This window comes from Gigantopelta aegis, chromosome 1, assembly GCF_016097555.1.
Source record: "Gigantopelta aegis isolate Gae_Host chromosome 1, Gae_host_genome, whole genome shotgun sequence".
In the NCBI taxonomy this organism is placed as follows: Eukaryota; Metazoa; Mollusca; class Gastropoda; order Neomphalida; family Peltospiridae; genus Gigantopelta; species Gigantopelta aegis.
In genome coordinates this window covers 15,062,183-15,078,126 of record NC_054699.1, presented here as the reverse complement: position 1 = coordinate 15,078,126, position 15,944 = coordinate 15,062,183, and the positions used below count along the sequence as shown (strand labels likewise).

Here is a 15,944-nt window from a genome sequence, read left to right as displayed (position 1 = left end):
ATTAGCATGACGTTTTTGTTTTAATCCAGAAATCATTTTAAAAAAACAAAAAAACAACAAAGTCCGTTTTCTAAAAACACAAACTTTGTGCATTAAAAAAAACCCACTGACCATCCACTAGTGTAAACAAAGTGTATTAGCCATTTAGTTAATGAGATAAACTTGAAACAACAGAACCATCAAAAAGTTCACGTTTCATCGGTGCACGTGTTTACAAAATGACGTCAGTTTCCGGAATTACCGGGCTGTTGATTGACCGAATGCGCCGTACCATAGAATTACGTGAACTTGTATGAATTTGCTGGTATGGTGTTCTTTCCATCCCAAAAGATATGGCAAGCTTTGGTATTATTTGTGATCCCCAAATAATGACTTTGCTATTGTTAAGTAATTAAAGTTAAGCTCGGCTAGTGAGTCGTTATCAGTTCCAGCAGCCTGCATTGCATGCATGACCAGTCTAACACAATTGACTGACCTTCATGGTGCGGTCCGACTGATTGGTGTCTAACAATATAGCAGAAACTTAGGGACGATCCATAAATAACGGTCTTTGTTATGTTTGTTTTTTGACGACCTCCCCCACCAGTCTTTTTTTTTCCGCTACATTTTCCGGGAAGCAAGTGATAAATCGTTTCTTTTGCGTTTAACAGATATAGCGTACACTGCATCTAATGAATAAGTGAAAAACAACCCTTTCTCGGTCACATTTATTAAAAACATAACCGCCTAGGACGATTGATCTGTAATCTTTTAATTACTAACAAGGCTTCTCAACATAACGTAATTGATACAGAACAATGATTGCCCTGAACACGTCAATCGAATAGGGCCTCAATAGTTGAGTGCGCATGCGTACAAGCGCACAGGCGGTACTTCTAAAAATAATAGTCAGAGAGTTACCTGTTATTGAGATGGCCTCTGATTAACAGCAATATATTGCAAACAAAACATTAGGTCTTAGGTTTATTCAACTTAATTATGTCATTCTTAAATCTTGTAGTCAGGTATTGTGATTCACCAGTAGTAACGTGCACACCATCTCATTTGCATGCCACACGTCGACTCTGTAAACAGCGATTACAGTCGGCTTGCCACACAGTGAGCTCAAACAAAACAGATTAATCGGTGATTCATTTGAGTTTTTTTGCCAAAGTTTAATAGACTTTCTCAGTCATTTGTGACATTAATTTAGCACAAAAATAAATAAATTGTTATTTATATGTGCAAATAACCGATATATAGCCTGTAGTCTGTGCAATTAACCGGATGTTTTGTAGTGTTATAAGGGCAAATGGTTCAGTGTTGGGTGAAAATAGTCGATTAACCGAATTATGCTATAAACCGATGTGCAAATAAGTGGAGTTGACTGTACTTACAAAAGTTAAAATTAAAGTTTGTTTTGTTTTACGACACACTGACTTATTAATCACCAGCTCGTTGGATGTGATCGATCCTAGACAGAATGCGCAAGTGAGTGTCTTACCTCTGGGCTAAAGTACTTACGAGGGCTTGTGTCTGGTGCGACAACAATTATTCCGTGTTCTGATGCGTATCTCTGAGCACCGGCTTTGGTTACAAAGTTCTGCTCAGTGCACGTCAGACCTGGAAAGAAAAGGAATGTTTACACCCTAGCACATTTTATCTCTATGTATTTTATCTTACATGTATTTCAACGTACATGTATTTTACATGTATTTTATCTTACATTTATTTTACATGTATTTTAAATCAGAAACACCCTTAGGTTTCAGCTTTGGTCAGGAAAGGCGTGCAACCACTCCCGCTCTCCTCCACACTCGCCTGCATCATCTTAATCGTGGGGTGGGATTTAGCTCAGTCAGTTGAGTGCTCGCTTGAGGTGCTTGCGTCGCAGGATCGAACCACCTCGGTGGATCCATTCAACTGACTGTTTTCTTTTCTCATTCCAACAAGTGCATCACAACTGGACAAAGGCCGTGGTATGTGCTTTCCTGTTTGTGGGAAAGTGCATATAGAAGATTCCTTGCTGCATTAGGAAAAATGTAACGGGTTTCCTCTAATGAGTACGAGTCAGAATTATCAAATGTTTGACATCCAACTGCTGATGATTAATTAATAAATGTACTCCAAAAATCATCTTCCTTTTTTTTTTTACATCTTAATTGAAGAGTTAATGTTAAAGTTTACCACTAGAGCACATTGATTTATTTATCATCGGCTATTTCGATCTCGAACATTTGGTAATTCTGATAGATAGTCATCAGAGAAAACCTACTACCTTTTTCCAGTAGCAGCACCTTTTATATGCACATTCCCAGAGACAGGAAAACACATACCATGGCCTTTGACCAGTTGTTTCACTGGTTAGAACGAGAAAAAAAAAACCCAATCAGTTGAATGGATCCATCATGGTGGTTTGATCCTGCGATGCAAGCACCTCAGGTGAGCACTCCACCGACTAAGTTAAATCCTGGCCCCCTAATCTAACAGTAACAACTTGATCACCTTGCAGTAACTTTTTAAATACATTTTATTTTAAACTTCATGCGACTGCTCAGCCAGCAGCATTTTTGAAAATTGATCTACAGCTTGCTTTGATGTTGCCGACGGCAAAGGCCGAGATAGTTGGAGAAAACACTATATTACTATGCCTATATTCTCTGTTTACTGCCCACAGACCCCTCATTAGTTTAGGCTAGATTTATAAGCAGGGCTTCTAGATTATGGTAGCTCCACACCCATGGCTAGTGATATTCAATGTTGGGCTAGTAAATAACTACTATTGCCATGTGTCAAATGTTGCAGTTAAGTCTATTTTGTAAATATGAATATCCTGCCCCCACACCAACCCCCCAATGTTAGTATTTTTAAGCTCTATCTCCCTCTTTAGGCGATATATCTGATTATTACTATTATTTAGTAAACTTGTTTTAACTTAAAAGAAAAGTGGATTTTTAATCATGGCTAGTAAATTTTTAAAATCACTGATCCCATGGCTAGTGGATTTAAAAAAAATTCTAGAAGCCTGTTTATAAGGCTCTGTAAATAAATAAAAGAATATTTGTATTCACTTTGTAGAATTCCTGTTTCACATTTCACATCTTACCAGAAAGCCAGTATAAGACGGGAACTTTTCCACCGTCAGCTTGCGGCGGTAAATAAATACCAAACTTCATAGTGCATTTTACTTCTTCACTGTGGGATTTAAAAAAACATGAATGAACAAATGAATGGCTATATAAATGAACAAGTAATAAATTAATGAACCATTGAATGAATCAATGAATGAATGAATGAAACAGTATTAACTTAACAACAACCATGGTACACGTCTTCTGGAAAAATTGGTGCATATAACATGTACATATGCAGAGCGAAATAGCTAGCTAGCTACTCTCTCTGTCTCTCTCTCCCTCTCTACCCTCCCTCCCTCTCTCTACACCCTCCCTCCCTCTCTCTACACCCTCCCTCCCTCTCTCTACACCCTCCCTCCCTCTCTTTCGCTCCCTCTCTCTCTCATATATATATATATATCTATCTATCTAATAAAACTAATGTGTCCTTATAAGCGGTTGTTATACAAGGTGTTCTTTATAAACAGGTGGTTGTTATTAATAGATGGTTGCTACACAAGATGGTTTTTTTTATAGATAGGTGGTTGTTATAGGTGTTCTTTATAGATAGGTGGTTTTTATACAAGATGTTCTTTATAAACAAGAGATTATTATTTAAGATGTTCTTTAATGGCAAGTGGTTGTTATACAAGATGTTCTTTATAGACAAAGAGGTTATTATTTAAGATGTCCTTTACAGGCAGGTGGTTGTTATACAAGATGTTCTTTATAGACAAGAGGTTATTACTTGAGATGTCCTTTACAGGCAGGTGGTTGTTATACAAGATGTTCTTTATAGACAAGATTATTTAAGATGTCTTTTACAGGCAGGTGGTTGTTATACAAGATTTTCTTTATAGACAGGTGGTTATTATATTAATGTTTTCTTCATAGTCAGGTGGTTGTTATACAAGATGTTATTTATAGATGGGTGATTGTTATACAATGTTCTTTACAGACAGGTGGCTGTTTCACACGGTATTCTTTATAGACAGGTGGTTGTTATAAAAGATGTTCTTTACAGGCAGGTGGTTGTTATACATGTTTTTAAAGACAGGTGGTTGCTATACAAAGTGTTCTTTATACACAGGTGATTGTTATACAAGGAGTTCTTCAAAGACAGGTAGTTATTACTTAAGATGTTCTAGTTATAGGCATGTGGTTGTTATACACAGTGTTCTTTAAAGACAGGTTGTTATTACACAAGTACAAGGTGTACTTTATAGACAGGTGGTTGCAATACATGATGTTTTTTAAAGGAAAGGTTTTTAAGAACCTTTAAAGCTAAAATAAGGATGACTGAAGGACACTAAATGTTATTCATCTCTAATGACAGAAGTGCAATGTTGGAATTTGATTTTGTTCTAAAATTTCATTGTGTCTTGTCTGAAACAAGAGATATGACCAAAAAACACTGACTGCCCACTCACCTTTCATGACTGTAGACTTTCTGCCAACCACCAAATATTTTGTTACTCGAAACTTCCGTTAATCCACCCATATCTGAACTGAAAAATATATATATACTGAAACTTAATCATTATCAAGGTTGGATCTGGAAATTGACTGATGGAAGGTGGACATATTAATGTGACTTTTTTTCTGTGTGATTTCTTAATGAAGTTGGTTTTCACAACAAAGTAGAAGTAATGATTTAAGCCAGGAAGTGACATTCTGACTTTTATAATCGCCTTCACTAAAAATCCTTTTTAATGCAGTTTTATCATTTATAGACTCATTACATATTAGTGATTTCCCTAGAAATTAGGCAAGGTATGGTAGACCAAATACTTTTGGGACATTTTCACAATTTTCGAGGCACTTGTTTTTCATTAAAATATACAAAAAATTAAAATAAACATTAAAGTAATTTATGTGTTTGCTTTAATAAATGAATGGCAAAAGATATAAAAGGCATATTTTATTAATTAATAATACATTTTGGGGTGTTTTATAAGGGCAATTTTAGAATTAATTACTGAAAAAGGCTTGTTTAATCTCAGGGCAGCATGGCACTGATTAAGGCAAGATGGTGCTAGACTACTGAGGCATGGTGCTGCACCATGCTAAAACAAGCTAGGGAAAACACTACATTATAGTACATATACCGGCAGTAGTATAAGCCTGTCAGGCCTAATTTAGTTTTTTGTAAAAAAACAATTGACTTCTAAAGTGAAAAGTAAAACGTACCAGGACATGACAAAAATGGACATCACTTTTTTAACACTGCAGTCAATTCCAAAACTCTGCTCTCCTGACAATGTTTGCTTATATTGAAGTGTAGACCTCAACATTTATAAGTAGTGTTCAGAAGAGCACTCTCAAGTATGTTTTATTTAACGACTCCACTAGTTCAAGTTCTTTATTGCGTTAAGTTTTCCAACTTATCAGCATTATAACAATGAAATACAATATTATGTACAAAGTGCGGAACAATGGTGGAGAATGACTTACAGAAATACATACACATATACCGATAAAACAATCCATCTATATCTATATATAAACAATCGGCAATATGGGTTACACAAATATAGATATATTAAGTTGTTTGTAGTAATAGCATATCCCTCATTTTGTTCGCCTGTATTAAGTATTTGCCAAGGTTATTTATCTCCTTATTGTTTGTAGTTGACAACAGCTGTATTAGTTTAAAAACACTGGGGTTCTTGGAGTAGTATTTCTTAATAAATCTATTTCTTAAAGTTTCGTATCGTGGACACTGAAGAATAAAATGAAACTCATCCTCAATCTCATTAATATTATATAATGTACATACTCTTTGTGTTCTCTCGATATTTTTGTACCTACCAGCTTCAATATTTAGCCGGTGTGCACAAATTCTCATTTTTGTTATTTCTTTTATATTACGTGAATCAATTGGCTTCGTCAGATATGTTTGTAATTGATATTCCTTTATTAAGTGTTTATATAGTGATCCTTTTGGCGACGCTGTTATTAAACTGTAGGATTTTTGTTTAAATAGATGAAATATTCTTTCTTTAATTATGTAATAAAAACTGATATGGGTATGGGTCGATTTCCACATATAACTTAGCCCAAGCGTATCTAATTCCTGCTTAATATTCGTTAGCCAAATATCTCCATACTCATACATTTCCTCGTACACAGCTTTTAAAATGCAATTACTGGTACTACCAAGGTTTATCCAATATTTAAACATTCTCAGCTTTCTTATAATAGCTAGTGGAAATCGTCCCAATTCTCTATAAACAAAGTAATTACAAGTTCTATTATGTACACCCAATGAACGTTTACAAAATTGTATATGCACTTTCTCAATGTCGTGTGCTGAGTGAAAACCCCAGACTTCCGATCCATAATTAAGAACACTATTTACATAGGTATCAAATACAGCTAACTTCGTTTCAATGTTAAAATAGTTCTTATTACAAATATTTATGATCCAGCATTGTGCTTTACGTCCTTGTTCTGCCAGTCTTTTCTGTGCCCGATTAAATTTACCATTATAACTTAGTAACAGTCCAATATGGTTAAATTCGTCTACTACCTCCAACTGGTGACCGTCATATCCCATTTCTCGTTATCTTTAAGTTTACCCCCATTTCTAAAGAACACTATTTTCGTTTTATTTGTATTAACGGTTAGATCCCATTTTGTGGTGTAATATTAAATGGTATTTAACAGACTGTAACCCTTCTGGCGTCTCGGAAAGAAGTACCATGTCATCAGCATACATTAGTAGAAATATATTTAACATTTGTATTTCAATATATGGACAATTGTCTGATATGAATTGCATTTCACAATCATTTACATACATAGAAAATAATATTGGTGATAACACCTCACCTTGCAATAGGCCGTTTACACACCCGAAATACTCAGAAATTACGTTATTGTATTTCACACAGCATTTAACGTTGTCATATAAAGATCTTATAACTGCCAACATTTTGCCTTCTATGCCCTGTTTAATTAGCTTGTACCACAAATTTTTTCTATTTATAAAATCAAAAGCCTTTTTATAGTCTACAAAGCAGCAATATAATCGTTTCTTATTTTTCAGTGCTCGATTTATCAAAAACTGTAATATAAAAATAGCATCAACTGTGGACATATGTTTTCTGAAACCAAACTGCGCATCAGAAATAACGGTATTTTCTTCATCTAATTTTAGAAGCCTGTCATTTAAAATAGAAGTGAACAATTTTCCCAAACAGCTGACCAGGGTTATACCTCTATAGTTGTCGGGGTCGTTCTTATCACCTTTCTTAAAAACTGGGACGATATAACCTACTAGAACACTTTGATTTATTAATCATCGGCTATTGGAAGTCAAACAATCGGTAAATTTAACAATTAGTCTTAGAGAGGAAACCTGTTATATTTTTCTATTAGTAGCAAGGGATCTTTTATATGCACCATCCCACACAGGATAGCACATACCATGGCCTTTGATATACCAGCTGTGATGCACTAGCTGAAACGAGAAATAGCCCACTGGGCCCACCAATGAGGATTGATCCCAGACCAATTGTGCATCAAGCGGACACTTTACCACAGAGCTACATCCCGCCCCAGTACATAAAATTCATACACAAAATTTCATCTCTATATCTCCAGGCATTCTGTAAAAGACAAAAAAAAATTAAAAATCTGAAAAATTATATGTGGGACAGATGGACAGACAGAAGGATGGAGATGAAACCTATTTAGTAGCCTACACCCCACCCCTTAATACTGCCAAATTGAACAGTTAATGAGTAAAATGCAGTGCCATAACACTAAATCATAAGTAGCTTGCACCATTAAAACGGTTCTATCTGTTACGACTACATTACTGAGAACATAGTACTAAATCAACCAGACGTGACACACACCTGTTACGTTTCTGGGTTGATTAAAAGATAATTTTCACACCCCTGGCAAAGTAAATGTGGAAAAAGCACAGCCGGTAACATTTAACCGCAAACAGGATATGCATGCGCAAAAAAACATAGCATCCATAGTTCATCAAAAATTATAGCACAAATGTCAGTATCGTATATGGCAATAGTTCTGAGGATCATGATGAGTAAATATTGACTCACATATATTATGAGTATTATATTCTTCCTCACCAAAAAATAATACAGACAACGAGGGGCGGATTAACACAATTAAGTGGGTTTTTTTCCAAAATGGCTGCGCCCAGTGTCACATTTTGCAGATGTTTTAGGCTAAACAGCATTTGAGTTAATAGCATATGTGTTATGAGAACAGGAGACAAGCAACTATGCCTGATTCAAAGCATTCACGATGCCCAAATCTAATTATTTATTTACAATGTTGTAAGTTTATTTGTATTTGTTTTAGATGCATTCAAGTTCTCGGCCTGAGCCTGAGCTGAGGTCTGTTGTTAAAAAAAACACCTGAGCTAATCGATCAGATTCAATGTTACTAACATTGTTAAGGACCGCGGACACTTTCTAAATATAACAAGCATTTTTGCTGTACTACTATACCTTTAAAATAACTTTAAAAAACACAACATAAAACGGTCTCACTACACAGATGTCATCTGCCATTGAAATCCATGTCCTTTTGGGTAAAATATCCGACTGTTACCCCCAATTGTTAGTTTTAGGGTTAGGGTTAATTTAGAGTTAGGGTTAGTTTTAGAGTTATGGTTACTTTAGAGTTAGAGTTAGGGTTAGGGTGAGGTTCCCTCTATACATATATCAATAAAATGGGGTAACAGGCGGAAATCTTTCCGTTCACTTGCCTTTTACGAATACAGTATACCCTTTTTGACAATACGTTTGCTAGATTACTTAAATCAATATAATTAGACATATGTATAAAGCATACCATAAAGGTACCCGGTAGATATGTGCATGCAAAAATTGTGGAATTGTAATTTGAGCGCAAATTTAATTTTAAACTACTTCACCTTTTATACAATAATGTTCATACATGTATATTTCCATGTCTCAAATTAGCAGCCTGTGAAAAGCGGCTCTGTTTTTAGACCCAGCATGTTAAATATAAATTGATCTGCTAAAATACAAAAAAAATTGTGATTTAACTGTGTAATGCTCTAAAATATGTTTAAAATACATTTTCCACATCCTGTCCCAAAACCCTCCTTTCACACCCTGTGCTGTTTTTTAGCAGGGCAGATTTGTTTTGGCCTGATAATTTAATTTCTTTTTACTTTGAGTCCAGTAGAGCAGGGGCCTAATCACAAAGGTCTCTTAGGCTCTACTAGACAACAAAGCATCCTCTTTGCAAGTCTTTTAGCATTGCACTGCGAGATTATAAAGTTGTGAGAGTTTAGTGAATTAGGTTCCTGGGCGGTATACCATATTATATATACCGTTCGGTATCTGTATCATGTCAGTATCAATTTAACCTACCGAGAAAATCACAAAATACAAAAATGTTGGTATTGAAAAATGTTTTACGCTATTTAGTAAAGCACTAACAATATATCTGACGAACACAAAATAGCTGAAAAGAAGAGAGAGATGAGGACCTTGTGTATGGAATTTAATTTTATTTAGATGAAATTAACTTAATTTGGGTATGCATTTAAAGCTGAGTATACCGAAAATACCACTCGGTATCTGTATTATATCAATACTGTACCGATACCGAGGTAAATCACCCAAAGATACCGATACCGAACCTGAAATTTTCGATACCACCCACCTATAGAGTCCAGATATCATATCAAACATTACACATAATGTGTGGTATGCTTGGAAATTAGTTACATTGCTTTATCATTGTACGTGTAAATTTATATACATTTTAATGGGTGGTGGTCTTAATTGCAAGTACACAATGTCATGTAATTACTTAATGTGAAGATCTCTGCTAATACTGTTTCACCATTTCAGATTTTGTGACTATTGCCACAATCCTAGGAACAGGGATTTTGGGTAAGTATGCATACATGTACATGTATGTTTGTGTCAATAATTAGTGACGTGTACGTTGCTGATACCAATGCAGGTAGGTATTGAGTTCACATCCCAATTGCCATTTTCCACCTAAAACACAGGTGTGCAGAAGTAAAAAATGCATTTAACTAAAATTTTGGACCAGATTTACAATTTACTGAGCCCGCAAAGGTTTCATACTATTCCGCCAGTCTCAGAAAATAATATTATTAACAAATATTCAATAGTAATCAGTGATCTTCACTTCGAAATCGGTGTATACATATAGATGCGTTGACAAAACATAATTAACAATATGATAATATACAGTGTATTCATTTCAAATCATGTATATATAGATATATTGACAAAACATAATTAACAATATGATAGTATTCAGTGTTTTCACTTCAAATCATGTATACATATAGGATATATTGACAAAACATAATTAACAATATGAATAGTATTCAGTGTCAGGGCCTTCAGATCATGTATACATATAGATATACTTCAGCAAAACAGCGAAAACAAAAATGATAGTATACTGGTGTCTTCACTTCAAATCAAATATATAGATGTATTGACAAATAGTTTGCATAATTAGGAAGAATATGATAGTATACAGTGGTGGAATTCACTTCAAATCAGTGCTGATACCCGAGTATAGATATATTGACAAAACATAATTAACAATATGATAGTATACAGTGTCTTCACTTCAAATCATGAATATAGATGTATTGACAAAACATAATTAACAATATGATAGTATTACTTTGTCTTCACTTCGTAATCATGTATAGCATGCATAGATGTATTGACAAAACATAACATAACAATATGATAGTATACAGTGTCTTCACTTCAAATCATGTATATATAGATATATTGACAAAACATAATTAACAATATGATAGTATTCAGTGTCTTCACTTGAAATCATGTATACATATAGATATATGACAAAACATAATTACCAATATTTTTTAGTATTCAGTGTCTTCACTTCAGATCATGTATACATATAGATATACTGACAAAACATAATTAACAATATGATAGTATACAGTGTCTTCACTTCAAATCATTTATATACGATGTAAATCAACAAAACATAATTAACAATATGATAGTATACAGTGTCTTCACTTCAAATCATGTATACATATAGATATACTGACATAAACATTGTAATTAACAATATGATAGTATGACAGTGTCTTCACTTCAAATCAATGTTATATAGATGTATTGAGGAAAAACATAATTAACAATATGATAGTATACAGTGTCTTCACTTCAAATCATGTATACATATAGATATATTGACAAAACATAATTAACAGTATGATAGTATTCAGTGTCTTCACTTCAAATCATGTATATAGATGTATTGACAAAACATAATTAACAATATGATAGTATACAGTGTCTTCACTTCAAATCATGTATATAGATGTATTGACAAAACATAATTAACAATATGATAGTATTCAGTGTCTTCACTTCAAATCATGTATACATATAGATATATTGACAAAACATAATTAACAATATTATAGTATTCAGTGTCTTCACTTCAAATCATGTATATATAGATGTATTGACAAAACATAATTAACAATATGATAGTATACAGTGTCTTCACTTCAAATCATGTATATAGATGTATTGACAAAACATAATTAACAATATGATAGTATACAGTGTCTTCACTTCAAATCATGTATATAGATATATTGACTAAACATAATTAACCATATTATAGTATTCAGTGTCTTCACTTCAAATCATGTATATAGATGTATTGACAAAACATAATTAACAATATGATAGTATACAGTGTCTTCACTTCCAATCATGTATACATATAGATATATTGACAAAACATAATTAACAATATGATAGTATTCAGTGTCTTCACTTCAAATCATGTATACATATAGATATATTGACAAAACATAATTAACCATATTATAGTATTCAGTGTCTTCACTTCAAATCATGTATATAGATGTATTGACAAAACATAATTAACAATATGATAGTATTCAGTGTCTTCACTTCAGATCATGTATACATATAGATATACTGACAAAACATAATTAACAATATGATAGTATACAGTGTCTTCACTTCAAATCATGTATATAGATGTATTGACAAAACATAATGAACAATATGATAGTATTCAGTGTCTTCACTTCAAATCATGTATATAGATGTATTGACAAAACATAATGAACAATATGATAGTATTCAGTGTCTTCACTTCAAATCATGTATATAGATGTATTGACAAAACATAATGAACAATATGATAGTATTCAGTGTCTTCACTTCAAATCATGTATATATATATATTGACAAAACATAATGAACAATATGATAGTATTCAGTGTCTTCACTTCAAATCATGTATATAGATGTATTGACAAAACATAATGAACAATATGATAGTATTCAGTGTCTTCACTTCAAATCATGTATATATATATATATTGACAAAACATAATGAACAATATGATAGTATTCAGTGTCTTCACTTCAAATCATGTATATATATATATATTGACAAAACATAATGAACAATATGATAGTATTCAGTGTCTTCACTTCAAATCATGTATATATATATATATTGACAAAACATAATGAACAATATGATAGTATTCAGTGTCTTCACTTCAAATCATGTATATAGATGTATTGACAAAACATAATGAACAATATGATAGTATTCAGTGTCTTCACTTCAAATCATGTATATAGATATATTGACAAAACATAATGAACAATATGATAGTATTCAGTGTCTTCACTTCAAATCATGTATATAGATGTATTGACAAAACATAATGAACAATATGATAGTATTCAGTGTCTTCACTTCAAATCATGTATATAGATGTATTGACAAAACATAATGAACAATATGATAGTATTCAGTGTCTTCACTTCAAATCATGTATATATATATATATTGACAAAACATAATGAACAATATGATAGTATTCAGTGTCTTCACTTCAAATCATGTATATAGATGTATTGACAAAACATAATGAACAATATGATAGTATTCAGTGTCTTCACTTCAAATCATGTATACATATAGATATATTGACTAAACATAATTAACCATATTATAGTATTCAGTGTCTTCACTTCAAATCATGTATATAGCTATATTGACAAAACATAATTAACAATATGATAGTATACAGTGTCTTCACTTCAAATCATGTATATAGATCTATGTATTGACAAAACATAATTAACAATATGATAGTATTCAGTGTCTTCACTTCAAATCATGTATATAGATGTATTGACAAAACATAATGAACAATATTATAGTATTCAGTGTCTTCACTTCAAATCATGTATATAGATATACTGACAAAACATAATTAACAATATGATAGTATTCAGTGTCTTCACTTCAAATCATGTATATAGATATACTGACAAAACATAATGAACAATATGATAGTATTCAGTGTCTTCACTTCAAATCATGTATATAGATATACTGACAAAACATAATGAACAATATGATAGTATTCAGTGTCTTCACTTCAAATCATGTATATAGATATACTGACAAAACATAATTAACAATATGATAGTATTCAGTGTCTTCACTTCAAATCATGTATATAGATATATTGACAAAACATTATTAACAATATGATAGTATTCAGTGTCTTCACTTCAAATCATGTATATATAGATATATTGACAAAACATAATTAACAATATGATAGTATTCAGTGTCTTCACTTCAAATCATGTATATATAGATATATTGACAAAACATAATTAACAATATGATAGTATACAGTGTCTTCACTTCAGATCATGTATATAGATGTATTGACAAAACATAATTAACAATATGATAGTATACAGTGTCTTCACTTCAAATCATGTATATAGATGTATTGACAAAACATAATTAACAATATGATAGTATACAGTGTCTTCACTTCAAATCATGTATATAGATGTATTGACAAAACATAATTAACAATATGATAGTATACAGTGTCTTCACTTCAAATCATGTATATATAGATATATTGACAAAACATAATGAACAATATGATAGTATTCAGTGTCTTCACTTCAAATCATGTATATAGATGTATTGACAAAACATAATTAACAATATGATAGTATTCAGTGTCTTCACTTCAAATCATGTATACATATAGATATATTGACTAAACATAATTAACCATATTATAGTATTCAGTGTCTTCACTTCAAATCATGTATATAGATATATTGACAAAACATTATTAACAATATGATAGTATTCAGTGTCTTCACTTCAAATCATGTATATATAGATATATTGACAAAACATAATTAACAATATGATAGTATACAGTGTCTTCACTTCAAATCATGTATATAGATATATTGACAAAACATAATTAACAATATGATAGTATTCAGTGTCTTCACTTCAAATCATGTATATATAGATATATTGACAAAACATAATTAACAATATGATAGTATACAGTGTCTTCACTTCAAATCATGTATATAGATGTATTGACAAAACATAATTAACAATATGATAGTATTCAGTGTCTTCACTTCAAATCATGTATATAGATATACTGACAAAACATAATTAACAATATGATAGTATTCAGTGTCTTCACTTCAAATCATGTATATAGATATATTGACAAAACATAATGAACAATATGATAGTATTCAGTGTCTTCACTTCAAATCATGTATACATATAGATATATTGACAAAACATAATTAACAATATTATAGTATTCAGTGTCTTCACTTCAAATCATGTATATAGATATATTGACAAAACATAATGAACAATATGATAGTATACAGTGTCTTCACTTCAAATCATGTATACATATAGATATATTGACAAAACATAATTAACAATATTATAGTATTCAGTGTCTTCACTTCAAATCATGTATATAGATATATTGACAAAACATAATGAACAATATGATAGTATACAGTGTCTTCACTTCAAATCATGTATACATATAGATATATTGACAAAACATAATTAACAATATTATAGTATTCAGTGTCTTCACTTCAAATCATGTATACATATAGATATACTGACAAAACATAATTAACAATATGATAGTATTCAGTGTCTTCACTTCAAATCATGTATATAGATATATTGACAAAACATAATTAACAATATGATAGTATTCAGTGTCTTCACTTCAAATCATGTATACATATAGATATATTGACAAAACATAATTAACAATATGATAGTATTCAGTGTCTTCACTTCAAATCATGTATATAGATGTATTGACAAAACATAATTAACAATATGATAGTATACAGTGTCTTCACTTCAAATCATGTATATAGATGTATTGACAAAACATAATTAACAATATTATAGTATTCAGTGTCTTCACTTCAAATCATGTATACATATAGATATACTGACAAAACATAATTAACAATATTATAGTATTCAGTGTCTTCACTTCAAATCATGTATACATATAGATATATTGACAAAACATAATTAACAATATTATAGTATTCAGTGTCTTCACTTCAAATCATGTATATAGATACTGTATATTGACAAAACATAATTAAGAACATTTGGTAAGTGATTAACATCACATGGCAAACGAAATTAAAATGACATCACCCGTCGGCCTGGTTGTTTCAGTTTTTAATTTGTCCGTCAGAATTTGTACTCGGCTTTGATGAGCGGGTGAGTACTTACCGAAGCCCTGTATACATGTAGTAAATTTTGGTGGATTACTGAGACAGTGCATAAAATGTGGCATGTATGATTTTGTTGTTCATCTGTCGGTTATGCAAAACCAATATCAACATGTATAAACAACGGATCGTTCATGCAGCAACTAATCGTTCATCAGAAAATCTA

At 31.7% G+C, this 15,944-nt stretch overlaps 2 protein-coding genes across 5 annotated transcripts in view; one reads left to right on the top strand and one right to left on the bottom strand.

Moving 5' to 3' along the window:
* Positions 1–15,944, bottom strand: part of LOC121371002 (S-formylglutathione hydrolase-like) — a 199,906-nt gene that overhangs the window by 177,259 nt on the left and 6,703 nt on the right. Inside the window, exons 1-4 of one of the 3 annotated variants that reach the window (XM_041496600.1) lie at positions 7,958–8,073; positions 4,523–4,600; positions 3,086–3,174; positions 1,504–1,602 (exon numbers count right to left, since the gene is read on the bottom strand). In XM_041496600.1, coding sequence (XP_041352534.1) covers positions 1,504–1,602; positions 3,086–3,174; positions 4,523–4,593 — 259 coding nt within the window. In that variant the 5' untranslated portion in view covers positions 4,594–4,600; positions 7,958–8,073. Of the gene's footprint in view, positions 1–1,503; positions 1,603–3,085; positions 3,175–4,522; positions 4,601–6,926; positions 7,369–7,957; positions 8,074–15,944 lie in introns of those variants that run through there. The other 2 variants (XM_041496618.1, XM_041496610.1) reach the window with 2 other exon arrangements.
* LOC121370986 overlaps positions 8,268–15,944 on the top strand; it is a 45,008-nt gene continuing 37,331 nt past the window's right edge. For both annotated transcript variants that reach the window (XM_041496572.1, XM_041496564.1), the window contains exons 1-2: positions 8,268–8,407; positions 9,962–10,003. In XM_041496572.1, coding sequence (XP_041352506.1) covers positions 8,323–8,407; positions 9,962–10,003 — 127 coding nt within the window. In that variant the 5' untranslated portion in view covers positions 8,268–8,322. The remainder of the gene's footprint in view (positions 8,408–9,961; positions 10,004–15,944) is intronic.